The 15,495-nt window shown below is 44.0% G+C and overlaps 2 protein-coding genes across 4 annotated transcripts in view; both read left to right on the forward strand.

Moving 5' to 3' along the window:
• Nucleotides 1–12,365, forward strand: part of LPP (LIM domain containing preferred translocation partner in lipoma) — a 226,376-nt gene extending 214,011 nt beyond the window's left edge. For all 3 annotated transcript variants that reach the window (XM_061637614.1, XM_061637615.1, XM_061637616.1), the window contains 2 exons: nt 11,815–11,937; nt 12,189–12,365. In XM_061637614.1, the coding sequence (XP_061493598.1) occupies nt 11,815–11,937; nt 12,189–12,326 (261 nt within the window). In that variant the 3' untranslated portion in view covers nt 12,327–12,365. The remainder of the gene's footprint in view (nt 1–11,814; nt 11,938–12,188) is intronic.
• TPRG1 (tumor protein p63 regulated 1) overlaps nt 1–15,495 on the forward strand; it is a 364,459-nt gene that overhangs the window by 21,532 nt on the left and 327,432 nt on the right. The gene's annotated exons all lie outside the window — the stretch shown is intronic.

The raw sequence follows: 15,495 nt of genomic DNA on the forward strand, positions 1-15,495 counted from the left end.
TGGTGTTGGGAGACAGGACTGTACATCCTCAGACTGTGGGTGGGGAGGGGGATACCAGTTTGATTGGACCTTTCCATTAAGAAAAGAAAGCAACACTTCCCTCTCTGCAAGGAGCTTTTTATGGAAAGGATTATTTGGAGATATGATTTTGGCATGCACCATTGTTTCAATTAACAGAGACTAAAATTACAGTTAGCGTGGGGGGGTCACAAATTTTTTTGAACTTACAAAGCAGGTCCCATATTCATAATCTCTGCTATCTTTTCGGTGCCTTTTGAAGACTTTCCTCTTTCAACAAGCCTTTTAAGTTGAGACCTATCCCAGTCTGCATCTGTGTCAGAATTGTTTAATAAGTTTTTTAATAATGTTTTTAACCCTTTTTAATGTTGTTTTTTAAAATGTTTTTAATACTGTTTTGTTTTAATGTATTTTAAGATCTGTTTTTATGATGTTTTAAAGTGTTCTAGTGCTTTGTTTGCCACCCTGGGCTCCTGCTGGGAGGAAGGGCAGGATACAAATTAAATAAATAATAATAATAATAATAATAATAATAATAATAATAATAATAAATTTAATTTCTTCGTCGCCTATCTGGCCGATGGCCACTCTAGGCGACTTACAAAATTGTTAAAATATAATTGATAAAATACAATAATACAATATAAAAACCATACATCTGCAGAAACAATATTAAAACTGGGCAGGAGGCATTACAATTATAACAATTAACCCTCCCCGGATACCCCGAAGGCCTGTTGAAAGAGCCAGGTCTTTAAGGCTTTCCGAAACACATTTAGGGAAGAGGCGTGCCGGAGATCTTGTGGGAGGGAGTTCCAAAGAGTGGGGGCCGCCACTGAGAATGCCCTCTCTCTTGTACCCGCCAATCTGGCTGTTTTTGTTGGCGGGATTGAGAGAAGGCCCTGTGTGGCCGATCTTGTCGGGCGGCATAATTGGTGGCGTTGAAGGCGCTCCGTGAGATAAACTGGGCCGAAACCGTATAGGGATTTAAAGGTCAATACCAACACCTTGAATTGGGCTCGGAAAACAACTGGAAGCCAGTGTAGGTCGAACAACACTGGTGTGATGTGATCTCGGCGGCGACTATTCGTAAGTAGTCGAGCCGCCGCATTTTGTATCAGTTGTAAATTAAAGGAAGGAAGGAAGGAAGGAAGGAAGGAAGGAAGGTTGGGAACCACTGGTGTAGATCATGAAAAACTATGGAATGCTTTAAAATAAATGGAGGTGCCACAGCATCTGATTGTCCTGATGTGCAACCTATACTCTGGACAAGAGGCTACTGTAAGGACAGAATATGGAGAAACCGATTTGTTCCCCATCGGAAAGGGCGTGAGACAGGGATGTAATTTATCACCTTACTTGTTTAATCTATATGCAGAACATATCATACAGAAAGCAGGATTGGACCAAGATTGAAGGAGGTGTGAAAACTGGAGGGAGAAATATCAGTAATTTAAAATATGCAGATGATACCATACTCTCAGCAGAAACCAGTAATGATTTGAAATGAATGCTGATTAAAGTTAAAGGGGAAAGCACAAAAGCAGGACTACAGCTGTATGTCAAGAAGACTAAAGTAATGACAACAGAAGATTTATGTAACTTTACAGTTGACAACGAGGACATTGAACTTGTCAAGGATTATCAATACCTCAGCACAATCTTTAACCAAAATGGAGACAATAGTCAAGAAATCAGAAGAAGGCTAGGACTGGGGAGGATAGCTGTGAGAGAAATAGAAAAGGTCCTCAAATGCAAAGATGTATCCCTGAATGCTAAAGTCAGGATCATTCAGACCATGGTATTCCCAATCTCTATGTATGGATGTGAATGTTGGACAGTGAAAAAAGCGAATAAGAGAAAAATCAACTCATTTGAAATGTGGTGTTGGAAGAGAGCTTTGCGCATGTATCAGGACATACTCTTGATTTGATCTTCGCCACTGGTCATGGAGATGGTGATCTGAGGGCGGGGTATTTTTCATCTACTCCGTTGTCATGGACAGATCACCGCTTGCTGAGTTTTAGACTTACGACAGCCCTTTCCCTCTGCAGAGGTGGGGGACCTATTAAGTTGGTCCGCTCCCGGAGGCTTATGGATCCTGTAGCTTTCCAGACGGCTCTGGGAGTTTTTCCGGCTGATAGTACTGGCGCTCCTGTCGAGGCCCTGGTTGACCTGTGGAATACGGAGATGACCCGGGCCATTGACACGATCGCTCCCACGCACCCCCTTCAGTGCAGAACTCATACAGCACTGTGGTATATCCCGGAGCTGAGAGTGATGAAGCAAGAGAGAAGGAGGCTAGAGTGCAGATGGAGGCGAACTCCTGACGGATGTAGTCATGCTTTGGTAAGTGCTTCCACTAAGGTGTATGTAAAAGCGGTTAGGGCAGCAAAAAAGTTTTATTTTGCTGCCACCATTAGATCATCTCTTTGCCGCCCAGCGGAGCTGTTTAGGGTAGTACGTGGGCTGTTACATTCTGGCTCTCACGATACTAAAGAAACATCGGAAGCCCACTGTAACGAATTCGCGGAGCACTTCCAGGACAAGATTGCATGCATCCGTCGGAACTTAGACTCTGATGTTATAACAGAATCCATTGAGGTGACCAGAGCATGGCCTTGTCCTTCATTCTTGGATGAGTTTCAGTTGGTGCAGCTCGAGGAAGTGGACAAGGTGCTTGGAATGGTGCGGGCGACCACATCTGCTCTGGACCCTTGCCCATCTTGGCTGGTGAAGGCTGGCAGGACCGAAACCACCGGCTGGGCCAAAGAGGTGATAAATGCCTCCTTGAGAGAGGGAGTAGTCCCTGGTAGTCTCAAGGAGGCAGTAGTGAGACCTCTGTTAAAGAAACCTTCTTTGGACCCAGATGTTCTTAACAACTATAGACCGGTGGCGAATGTCCCTTTCTTGGGCAAGGTTTTGGAGCGGGTGGTCGCTGGCCAGCTCCAGGCGCTCTTGGATGAAACCGATTATCTGGATCCGTTTCAATCCGGTTTTAGGTCCGGTTTTGGCACTGAAACAGCCTTGGTCGCCCTGTATGATGACCTTTGTCGGGAGAGGGACAGGGGGAGTGTGACTCTGTTGATTCTCCTTGATCTCTCAGCGGCGTTTGATACCATCGACCATGGTATCCTTCTGGGGAGGCTCGCGGAGTTGGGAGTTGGGGGCACTGCTTGGCAGTGGCTCTGCTCCTACTTAGCGGATCGTCGCCAAAAGGTAGTGCTTGGGGAACATTGCTCGACACCCTGGACTCTCCATTGTGGAGTCCCTCAGGGGTCGGTTTTGTCCCCCATGCTTTTTAACATCTACATGCAGCCTCTGGGTGCGGTCATCAGGAGTTTTGGAGTGCGTTGCCATCAGTACGCTGATGACACGCAGCTCTACTTCTCCTTTTCACCTTCCACAGGTGAGACTGTTGATGTGCTGAACTGTTGCCTGACCGCGATAATGGACTGGATGAGAGCTAATAAACTGAAACTCAATCCAGACAAGACTGAAACACTGTTGGTGAGCTCTTTCCCTGCCCAGATGGTGGATGTTCATCCTGTTCTAGATGGGGTTACACTCCCCTTGAAAGAACAGGCTCGTAGTTTGGGGGTCCTTTTTGACCCTTCCTTGTTGCTTGAGGCTCAAGTGGCCTCGGTGGCTCAGAATGCATTCTACCATCTTCGTTTAGTAGCCCAACTACGCCCCTATCTGGACAGCGACGATCTCGCTTCAGTTGTTCATGCCCTAGTAACTTCTAGATTGGATTACTGTAATGCACTCTACGTAGGGCTGCCCTTGAAGACAGTTCGGAAACTTCAGCTGGTGCAAAATGCGGCAGCCAGGCTACTGACGAGGACCAATCGGTCTGCGCATATAACACCTGTCCTGGCCCGTTTGCACTGGCTACCTATTTGTTTCCGAGCCAGATTCAAGGTGCTGGTTTTGACCTATAAAGCCTTACACGGTGTGGGACCACAGTACCTTGTGGAACGCCTCTCCCGCTATGAACCTACCCGTTCACTTCGTTCAGTATCTAAAGTCCTCCTCCGGGTACCATCTCACCAGGATGCCCGGAGGATTGTTACCACATCTAGGGCCTTTTCTGTAGTGGCCCCCGAATTGTGGAACAGCTTACCTGAAGAGATACGCCTGGCGCCTACAGTGCTTTCTTTTAGGCGCCAGGTTAAGACCTGGCTGTACTCCCAGGCTTTTTAATCTTTTTAATGTTTTTAATGTTAATGTTTATGTCTACGTTTTATTTTAATATTGTTGTTGATATATGTGATTGATTTTATTATAATATTGTATTTTTAATCTGTTTTGTACACCGCCCAGAGAGCTACTAGCTATGGGCGGTCTAAAAATGAAACAAATAAATAAATAAAATAAAATACCATGGACCAGCAAAAAAATTAAAAAAAATGGTTGTTAGAACAAATTAAACCAGAACTGTCACTAGAAGCTAAAACGATGAAACTGAGGTTATCATACTTTGGACACATCATGAGAAGACCTGATTCACTAGAAAAGACAATAATGCTGGGGAAAACAGAAGGGAGTAGAAAAAGAGGAAGGCCAAACAAGAGATGGATTGATTCCATAAAGGAAACCACAGACCTGAACTTACAAGATCTGAACAGGGTAGTTCATGACAGATGCTATTGGAGCTCGCCGATTCATTGGGTCACTATAAGTCGTAATCGACTTGAAGGCACATAACAACAACAGAGATAGAATGAGCGAGCTTTATTTACAAGGAAATGCCCCTCCTACATGAAAAGAAATTATGTCACTGACCACCTTCCCAGGAGAAGTCAAAAATCAACTTGAAGGCACATAATAACAACAATATAAAACACAGTTAACTAAACAGGACACTCTCTTTAGTATCAAAACACACATATCAAAATCAACTACAAAAATACAAGAACATTTCATAACCAACTGGAAAATTAAATATCCTCTGGACACCAGAAACTGAGCTTGCAAAATTAAGTATAAATATAAATTTGACCTTTTAAAACTATATGATATTGATTAGATATGATAATTGATTAGTTTGGCATTCCATTTGTGATGGTAACCCTGTTAATGCATCCCTGCATGTAAAAATAAATACATGGAAGGGAGAACAGAATCACATGCCTTGGTTTACCCCAATGTACATGATGATGACGATGACCTGGACCTACCTTGCAGTATTATTGTGAGGGCTGCAGCTGGATAATATGTGTGAAGTTCTTTGAACATTAAAATATGATGATGCCAGTCAGAGTACAATTATTATTATTATTATTATTATTATTATTATTATTATTATTATTATTATTATTATTATTATTAATACCCCGCCATTTTTCCAAAACTGGAACTCATGGCGGCTTCCAGATAAAAAATACATATAATTAATAATAAATTTATTTAATAATAAATAATTGTTGTTGTTGTTGTTGTTGTTGTTGTTGAAATTTATTTATACTCCGCCTTTCAGCCAAAGGCCTTCAAGGCAGCTTACAAAGAAAAATAAACACAGGTATAAAAATACAATAAAAATACAATAAAAGCAATACAATTTACAAAAATTAAATTAAATAATAAGAAATAAAATTAAATATACAGGGCTCAATAGAGAGAGGGTCTGACTGATTATAAGACAGCTTCATATCCCCATATATTGTTGTTGTTGTTGTTGCTATTTACATTTATATTCTGCTCTTCCTCCCAGAAGGTGCCCAGGACCGCAAACAAAAACACTAAAAACACTCTAAAACACCTTAAAAACAGGCTTTAAAATATATTAAAACAAAGCATCTTTAAAAACATCTTTTTTAAAAAGCTTTAAAAAGCATCTTTTTAAAAAAAAAAAAAGCTTTAAAAACATCTTAAAAATCAATTCCACTGAATTGCACCGGAAAGATAACAGAGTTGGTGCCTGTCTAAGATTTAAGAGAGATTATGGATGTAGTGAAGAAAGAAGGGGTAGGAACAAAAGAAGAGCCATGTTGCTGGATCAGCCAAAATATTCTGTTCTCACAGTGGCCAGTGGAAATCCTGCAAGCAGGAACTGAGCGCAACAGCCACTCTCCCTTCCTGTGATTCCCGTCAACTGGCCTTCAAGGGGCTTGCTGCCTCTAACAGCGGAGGTGGAGCATAGCCGTTGTGGCAAGTTGCCACTGATATTCTCCTCCTCCTCCATGAATTTGTCTAACCCTCTTTTGAAGCCATCCAAGTGGGCGGCCACCACTCCTTCTTAGGATTTGCTCCCCCAAGTAGGGCGGTGTCCCGCTCACCCTAGTACAGCAGCTGCCACTGGGCAGCGAGGGAGGTGCAGCTGCTTCTGGCCCTTTGTGCAGAAGCAGGAGGGAGCAGTGTCCGTGGCCCCCCAGGGCCAGCCCAACAGCTACATGTGAGCATTTTGGGCCCCACTTCAGTGCATGGGATGAAGACAAGATGCTTTGCACATCTGTGTGCTGACAAGGAAGACTGGGGGCAGAGTTCAGTGGCAGCAGCTTTAAAAATGGGGACGCAGCCCTTGCTGGGGTGACACCGAGAGAATGTGGATGGCATCAGGGATCTAACTGAGTGAGGAATGTCTCGAGCCAGGCCTGAAATGGCATTTGATGAGAAGCCTAAGAGGACACCACTTCTGGAATGCTCCCTTTCCTTCCTTCCTTCCTTCCTTCCTTCCTTCCTTCCTTCCTTCCCTCCCTCCCTCCTTCCTTCCTTCCTTCCTTCCTTCCTTCCTTCCTTCCCTGCTTCCCTCCTTCCTTCCTTCCTTCCTTCCTTCCTTCCTTCCTTCCTTCCTTCCTTCCTTCCTTCCTTCCTTTCCTCCTTCCTTCCTTTCCTCCTCCCTTTCTTCCTTCCTTCCTTCCTTCCTTCCTTCCTTCCCTCCCTCCCTCTCTCTCTCTCTCTCTCTCTCTCTCTCTCTCTCTGTCTCTGGTCAGTAATTTATATTGTAGGGTAGTGGTTAAGGTGTTGGACTACAATCTGGGAGAACACGGTTTGAATCCCCACACAGCCATGGAGCTCCCTGGGTGACCTTGGGCCAGTCACCGCCTCTCAGCCTCAGAGGGAGGCAATGGGAAACCACCTCTGAATACCGCTTACCATGAAAACCCTGTTCGTAGGGTCGCCATAAGTCGGGATCGACTTCAAGGCAGTTCATTTACATTTTTTTATAACCCATCACTGTCTTAAATGCAGTTGGAAATAGATGCTCCATTCCCTAGAGATGTGGGCTAGGAGTGTCTGGTGGAGCTCCTGTGCAAGTGTGTGTGCATTGGGGGAGGGATGTCGCCTCCCTCCCTGCATCCAAGAGCAGCTTCTCATACTACCAAACAAGCCAAGCTTCACGTTTGGGGAATTCAGGAGAAACCTCTGGCACAGAACAAAGACATTGTCTCCAACATTCTACAGATTAAAATGGGGGACATGCTTGTAACTCCTCTGTTCTCATCCTTCACTTACTGGGAAGGGCCACAGCACCTGCTTTGCATGCAGAAGGAAGGCCCCAGTTTCAAGCCCTGGCATGTCCAGGTGGGGCTGGATATGTCTTCCATTTGAAACCCTGAAGAGCTGCTGCCCGTCAGTGTAGACAATTCTGAGCTCAATAAGTGGTATAAGGCAGCATCCTGAGACCAATAATCTCTGTCCTGCAGATAATTTTGGAAGGCCCTCCACCTCCCCTCTTACACGTTGCTGAAGTATTTTCATTATATACCCTTGGAGTCCTCCCCTGATTTAAAAGCCCAGAGGGTGATTACTCTTTTAATACTATAAAAGATAATATAATATGAAGAAATGCCAGGGGTGGGAGTGTCGTAATTTTTAAAAAAGATAAAATAAAACATTTATATACGACTTAATCATTTGCATTTCTAAGTGGTGTAAATGGAAATGGACTGCCTTCAAGTCAATTCTGACTTATGGTGACTCTATGAATAGGGTTTTCGTGGTAAGCGGTATTCAGAGGGGGTTTCCCATTGCCTTCCTCTGAAGCTGAGAGGCAGTGACTCGTAGTCCAACACCTTAACCACTACACCACACTGCCTCTCTCTGGCAGGCATATTAAGATAGTCTTTGGTTTTATATATTGTTCTTTTGTTTGCTTTATGTACACCTAACATGAAAACAAAACAAACATAAAGCAAACAGAAGAACAATATATAAAACCAAAGACTACCTTAAAATGTCTGCTGGAAAAAGAAAGATTTCGTCATACGCCTGAAGTTCAGCAAGGATGGTGCCTGTCAGACTCAACTGGGAGGGAATTTCGCAAGCTTGGAAGTCCACACTGCAGGGATGGGCACCAACTTGGATGGCTTTAAAAGAGGATGAGACAAATGCATGGAGGATAAGGTTGTCAGTGGCTACTAGCCAGGATGGCTGTGCTCTGCTTCCATAGACGGAGGCATTATGCTTCCAAATACAAATTGCTGGAAAATGCAGGAGGGGAGAGTGCTTGAGGGCTTCCCGTAGGCTGCCTAGTGGGGCATCCGGCTGGCCACTGTGAGAACAGGATGCTGGACTAGATGGCCCATTGGCCTGATCCAGCAGGCTCTATTTAGGTCCTGAATGCATGGCTTCTAGTCATTACGAGCTGTTCATCTGTCATTTAATCCCCGTCGGACTGGTGTACTGCCCCTTGAAATAGCTATAAGTTCAGGCGAGATGGAATGCCTTTCCTAGATATTTTTTCTTAATTAATGTTATTTGCTATTTAATTTCATTTTTTGTACAATGTATTGCTTTATTGATGTATTGCCTTGTTGATGTATTTTTATATTTGTGTTTACTTTTTCTGTAAGCCTCTTTGAGAGCTGTTTGGCCGAAAGGCAGGGTATAAATAAACATTAACATAACATCCAGTACCTTCTCAGCAGTTCAAAATATGCCTTGACATCTATGGTGTATGAAATGGCAGGCTACACATTACACGGTTCCATAGTGACCAAGCTTGTGTGTTGACTTTTATGTGTGCTCGTGACAGAGGCAGCCACTCCAAATGCTTTGATTTGGATTCCTGCATTGAGCAGGGGGTTGGACTCAGTGGCCTTGTAGGCCCCTTCCAACTCTACGATTCTGTGATTCCCCGCCCAGAGGTTTGACACTGACATACCTGGGGTTGGGAACACACCACTATCTAGTGATAATTCAGACAACTCTCAATAGCAAAATTTCAATAACTCGGGGCAAGAGCCAGATCCAAGAGACATGCCCCCCCCCAAAAAAACTATGAATCTGAACTTTCAAGGGGAGTACTACCTGCATCAGAACAGACAACCCTAGCCCTTGAGAGGCCAGTGTACTTCTGCCTTGTCGAGTTCACCTCCAGTTTGTTAGCTTCCATCTAGGGGAAGGGCCATAGCTCAGTGGCAGAGCATCTGCTCTGAATGCAGAACGTCCTAGGTTCAATTCCCGGCAACATCTCCAGGTAGGGCTGGAAATATCTCCCGAGACAACCCCAGAAAGTTGCTGCCAGTCAGTGTAGGCAATACTCAGCTAGGTAGACCAATCATCTGACTCAGTACAAGGCACCTCCCTGTGCCTTTATCTAGCTTACTGTCCTCAGGTCCCAATTCAGAACATCAAGCGTTTCCCTGAAAAAGCATGAGAGAGAGCCGGGTGCCAGTTGTATATTATTTTTTTGGAATCTCTCTCCCCCGCCCATTCCACCTAGTTTTTTTTTGAGGAGAACGAGGAAAGATCCATCCAGGGCGGGCCCTACCATTGGGCAGAATGAGGAGGCCACCTTAGGTAACAAATTCTGGAAGGCAACAGAGTCAGCCCCCTGGCTCTTCCTCCTGTGCTCCCTGGCAAATATCCTGATGTTGGAGGACAGAGCTGTGTGTGCCCTCATAACTAGCCTCCTGCCCTCAAATGTGGTGGAAGAGGACAACTGTGTACTTTTCCCAGTGTTGGAAGTAAGATTTCACTTCCAGTCCCGTTGCCTTTGTATGTGGAAAGGGGGGGGGGGCATCTTCTGTTTCTCAGGCATCAAAATATCTTGGATTAGTTTTGGGAATATCCATTAGACATGAAGGCTTTATGGAACCTCCATGTTCCGAAACGTTATAGCACTGTGCAAAATATATTGTGGGTTAAGGAATGGCCACTTTCATGCCTTCATGTCTTGCTTGTGCGCTTCCTGGAGGCTTATGGGTGGCCAGTGTGGAAATCATAGAGAATCATAGAATAGCAGAGTTGGAAGGGGCCTATAAAGCCATCAAGTCCAACCCCCTGCACAATGCAGGAATCCAAATCAAAGCATTGATTTTGAAGTGCTAGGCCCTCTTTGGCTTCACTAGGGATGGGGGATACATTCAATTCAGTTTAATTTAAAACTGAATCTGTCAAATTCTTACTTTCCGAAACAATCTGAGAATGGAAACACAGCCATCCTTCGAAATTCGCACTTATCCAAATTTTGCTATGCAGTTCTCCAACCAACCAAAGCTTACACAAATGCATATATTAGGGACAAGTGTGCATAAAATGAATATCTTACTGAAATAACATACAAAATATATTACATTAGTAGAAATTGCTTGTAAAATGTGTACATTAGTAAAAACGTGGAGAAATTTGCACTAAAATGCCAAGTAATTTTCATGAGGATTTTTTTTTTAAAAAAATGCAAATTGCTGCAGAAATGTGGAGAACTAATTTCAGACTTGAAAAATGCGCAACTGAGAGAAGCAAAATGGGCAGGTCTTTCCAGCCCAAGGCTCCTCTTACACTTATGTAGCTAAAAAAGATCCCCTGGAACCAAATCATTTTGTGCCTTTGAGATCCTGTGATGCTCAACTCTGAGAATCCATGCCAGCCAATGAGTGGGTGTGGTTTCGCACATGTGTGAAATTTGCAGCTCAGAAGCAAAACCATAAGGGGTCAGGGAGAGCATGGATTCAAAATTAAGAATAGCCCAGATGGTCATGTAACAGAGTTTGTGATGCCTCCCTCTCCAGCCTCCTTTCTTGCCTCAATCAGAGTGGCCACCTGTTGACATATGGCTTGCCCATTTCTCTCCTGAGAGTCAGGAAATGCTGCCTTTCAAGCTGGGATCTTTATCCCAGTCTGTATCTGTATTGGGTTTGAAACTGAGTTTTTTTATATATGTGGAATTGTTAACAACAATGTTTGTACTGTGAAATCACTTTGAGATATTTCATGGGCAGCAATTCATAAATGGAATCAAACCATTTATGTGACAACACTGTTAAAACATGTGCACTGGCTGCCCACCTACTATTGCAACAAGTTCAAGGTCCTTGTGTTAATGTACAAAGCCTTGAACAGCTTAGGTCCAGGGTACCTTAGGGACCGCCTGAACGCTTATATCCCAGCTCAGTCACGGAGATCATCTGCAGGAGCTGTTTTGGTCATCCCCTGAGTTGGCAAGGCTCATTTGACAACAACGAGAAATCAAACCTTTAGTATCATTGGCCCAGTGCTGTGGAATGCTCTGCTGATAGAGATCCAGAAGGCGCCTTCTGTTTTCACTTTTAAACACCTGCTGAAAAATATTCTATGCTGCAGTTGAGAAGATATCTTTCTGCAGTAGTTAATGATTTCTGATTTTAAGATTTTTTTACATGGTTTTATTGTATGTGTGTGTATCCATGTGATTGTTGTAAACTGCGTTGATATTTTTTTATAAATAGCAGTATACAAATATTTTATAAATAAAATAAGCTATATGTGAAAACATCTCCATGTGCTGATAAAGCCTCAAACCTTAATAATGAATAATTTAAAAAATTTTTTACAGTATTTATTGATTCATTCATTCATTCCCTCTTTTAGTCCAACCCCGGCGGGAAGACACTGGAAGAGAGGCGCTCCAGTTTGGATGCAGAAATTGACTCTTTGACCAGCATCCTGGCCGACTTGGAGAACAGCTCCCCTTACAAGCCACGGACTCAACAGGTGAGAGTTGGGAATTGGGCTGCACTCAGTCTCCTCTCATTGAAGGAGGCTTGTGCAGAGGTTATTGTGGTAGTTGGTACCTGTTGTGCATAAAACAGGTCATGAGAAAAGTGCAAAGGACGAGATGTCCATAGGCATTTTGTAAAACACTTACAGCAGATTTCTGTTGTGTCTATTTCTGCACTTTCATATGGTTGCCAAACTGACTTATGAATGATACAGGTTGCTAATATGTCCACCTTTTTTAACAGTGTGGAACTGTGAGTGAAGGACAAGCAACTAGCCCAAGGCAATCTAGTGAATTGGTGAATGAGATGGTCGCCCATCTCTTGTCCAGTTTATATACAATGTGGGCTGTGAGTAAAAGCCCATACCTGTATAAGTGTTAAATGTACCCCCTGCCCCATTTCAATTTGCTTACCACCTTGATTGGCACATTTGAGTGTTGTGCTAGCACGCTAGCCGTTGATTGTGTACTTGCTAACAGTTTGTACAAATAAACAGGTGCCCATGGTAAATGCATATAAACCTGGTTACGCATACATGGAATGCTTACATGGTAAGGGCCCATGCGGTGTATAAATCAGGCTGTCCACGGCTTCATTCGCTGAAATGCAATGGGCCCATGAACAGGGTGCCACAACTAGAAAGTCCCTGCCTATCCCATCACTTCTAAAGACTGGCTCCCGGAGATGGGCCTCTAAGGAGAACAGTATTAGGGCAGCTCCATCTGGGGTAAGGCAGTCCTAAGCCTGGAATTCCCACTGAGGATACAACACGAGCACAAACAGCGAAGTCATGGAGGGTGAAATGGAACCTTGACTAGTGGTACTGATTGGTACTGAGGCGCAAGTATGCCCACCAGCCAAAACCTTTCTGTGTGTTCGTCAGAAAGCCTGAATGCTCTTCCTCCTGAATGATTTTCCTCCTTATTACACAGAATCATGATCATACAAGGCAGAGGTCACCAATCATTTTGGACTGGAGGGCACATTTCACATTTTGAGAGAGTTCTGGGGGCACCAGTCACAAAATGGTGTTATGCCATGAGGGCATGGCATAACACAGAATGGCTGTCATGGGGGACATGACATAACACAAAATTAGAGACTAGTCATGATTATATTTCCATACTAGAAAAGGCTTGACCTGTTGAATTTCTGCCAGCCATACAGCTGTTTGACACAAGAACCCTGTTTTTCCCCAATGCCAACCCTAAACCAAGGGCTAGGATGCTATCTTGTACTCACTTACCTTGAAGTAAGCTGCATTAAACACAAAAGAGACTTACGTCTCAGTAAACATGTATACCATTGTACTGTAAGTTCACTGTATAGTGAATTTTTAATGAGTCCCTGGTCTTTAGCTTTTGCAAAGGAGAAGGCATGCCTAAGTTTCTTTGTAATGTTTTTACATTTGCCTTTTTGGGCAGAGAGGAAATTCACCTGCACTTATTTTGTAGTAGTATTTGCAGGAAAATAGCTTCTAGGCACTACCTGATCTCAGGTGAACCCAGCATAAGAAAGATGCATCCTGGTTGCTAGGGGAAAAGGAAGAGCAAACTATGGAAATTCCAAGATCTAGGAAAATAAAAAAGACAGAAGCAGGAAAAGCGTACTAAAAGGGAGGGGAAAACAGCATCTCTTTAGGACCCTGAGGATTCCTATTGCCTGCTGTCCAAACAATTCACTTATCAGTCACAGGTGATTGGCTAATAACACTGACAGGCAGGAGCAGCCAGGCTGGCTCATTTCTCATAAATCGCTTTGAAGTGCACCGGTACATTTTGCTCTATAACTTTCTTTCTAGGAGGGCTAGAGACTTAATTTAAAAAGTAGAAGAAGAAAGCTTAGATTCTGGGCTACAAGGGTGCTTGGCACCTACGGGCGATGAGTTGCCAGGAGAGTCTATCTATGTGTGTACAGCTCTGTACACATAAGGGTTGTTCATACCTTACACTGAATACAGTTACAATCCATATGTGCTCATGTACCTGAGTGGAGTGCACACTTGAACATTTGTACAGGTACACAGACTGCACACTTGTTGAATGTTATGTGTGAATTACTGTGCGAGCGTACAGCTCATCTCTTTGTATACTCAGATAGCAGACTTGTTGAGTGTGAACACACCCTAGCAGACACCCTGTTAAGGCCTTCTGCTGAACACAAGATGGTTCAAAGCCATGCAGGCCCACCACCCCTTCATGTGGGGAGCCTGTATATAAAAAGGGCAGCCCCCTTCCCTATTCAAGCCTTCTGGTGAACGCTTGTAGGGGGGACTGATGCTAGTGGGAGTTTGCCTGTCCATGCCTAAGGAATATGTGTATTAATTTTATTTAGGTATTTATTTATTGCATTTGTATACCGCCCCATAGCCGAAGCTGTCTGGGCGGTTTACAACAATTAAAAACATTAAAAACAAATATACAGATTTAAAAACACATTTTTAAAAAACATTTTAAAAACACATGCTAAAATGCCTGGGAGAAGAGGAAAGTCTTAACCTGGCGTCGAAAATATAACAGTGTTGGTGCCAGGTGCACCTCGTCATGAATATCATTCCATAACTTGGGGGCCACCACTGAGAAGGCCCTATCCCTTGTTGCCAGACTCCCAGCTTCCCTCAGAGTAGGCACCCGGAGGAGGACCTTGGATGTTGAGCGTAGTGTATGGGTGGGTTCGTGTTGGGAGAGGTGTTTTTAAAGGAGGGAGTGTCTCTGCAGCTCTGTCCAGGAGCTTCTGCATAGCTCTTAGTAAGGAGGAGCGAAGCAGTCTGTTTTTTAACCTCTCCTTATCTCTGTGCAAGAGTATCCCTTCTGACTGCCACTGTCACTTCTGTGACCTCGAGCCCTGTGCTCTGAGCTGCAAGCTGTGCTTCCCCCTCCACTTCGTTGTGCTCAGGAAACAGCCTTGGAATCAGCCGGGAACCCTGCGTCAGCACCGTGGGGTGAAAATGGGGTGAAGTGGGTGCCAGGGATGATTCACTCAGGAAGCCGGGGCTTCTGAAAGGCAGTTTGCTATTTTGACACTAAGAGGGACAGGCTGTCCTAGAGGAATGGGATGGATGAGGAAAAAGAAAAGGAGAAATCGAAGATAAGGGCTGTAGCTCAGTGACAGAACATCTGCTTTGCATGCAGAAGGTCCCAGGTAACCAAGTTCTCTGGGGCAAAAGCTTCTCTCAATCCTGTTTCTTCCAACCTGGGGTTTGTCTGGTTGGAATGAGGAGTGAGCAGTGAAGTGGCCAAGTTTGCTGATGACACTAAATTGTTCAGGGTTGTTAAAACAAAAAGGGATTGCGAAGAGCTCCAAAAAGACCTCTCCAAACTGAGTGAATGGGCAGAAAAATGGCAAATGCAATTCAATATAAACAAGTGTAAAATTATGCATATTGGAGCAAACAATCTTAATTTCACATATACGCTCATGGGGTCTGAACTGGCGGTGACCGACCAGGAGAGAGACCTCGGGGTTGTAGCGGAAAGCACGATGAAAATGTCGACCCAGTGTGCGGCAGCTGTGAAAAAGGCAAATTCCATGCTAGCGATAATTAGGAAAG

The sequence above is a fragment of the Rhineura floridana genome, chromosome 7 (genome assembly GCF_030035675.1).
Source record: "Rhineura floridana isolate rRhiFlo1 chromosome 7, rRhiFlo1.hap2, whole genome shotgun sequence".
Taxonomy (NCBI): Eukaryota; Metazoa; Chordata; class Lepidosauria; order Squamata; family Rhineuridae; genus Rhineura; species Rhineura floridana.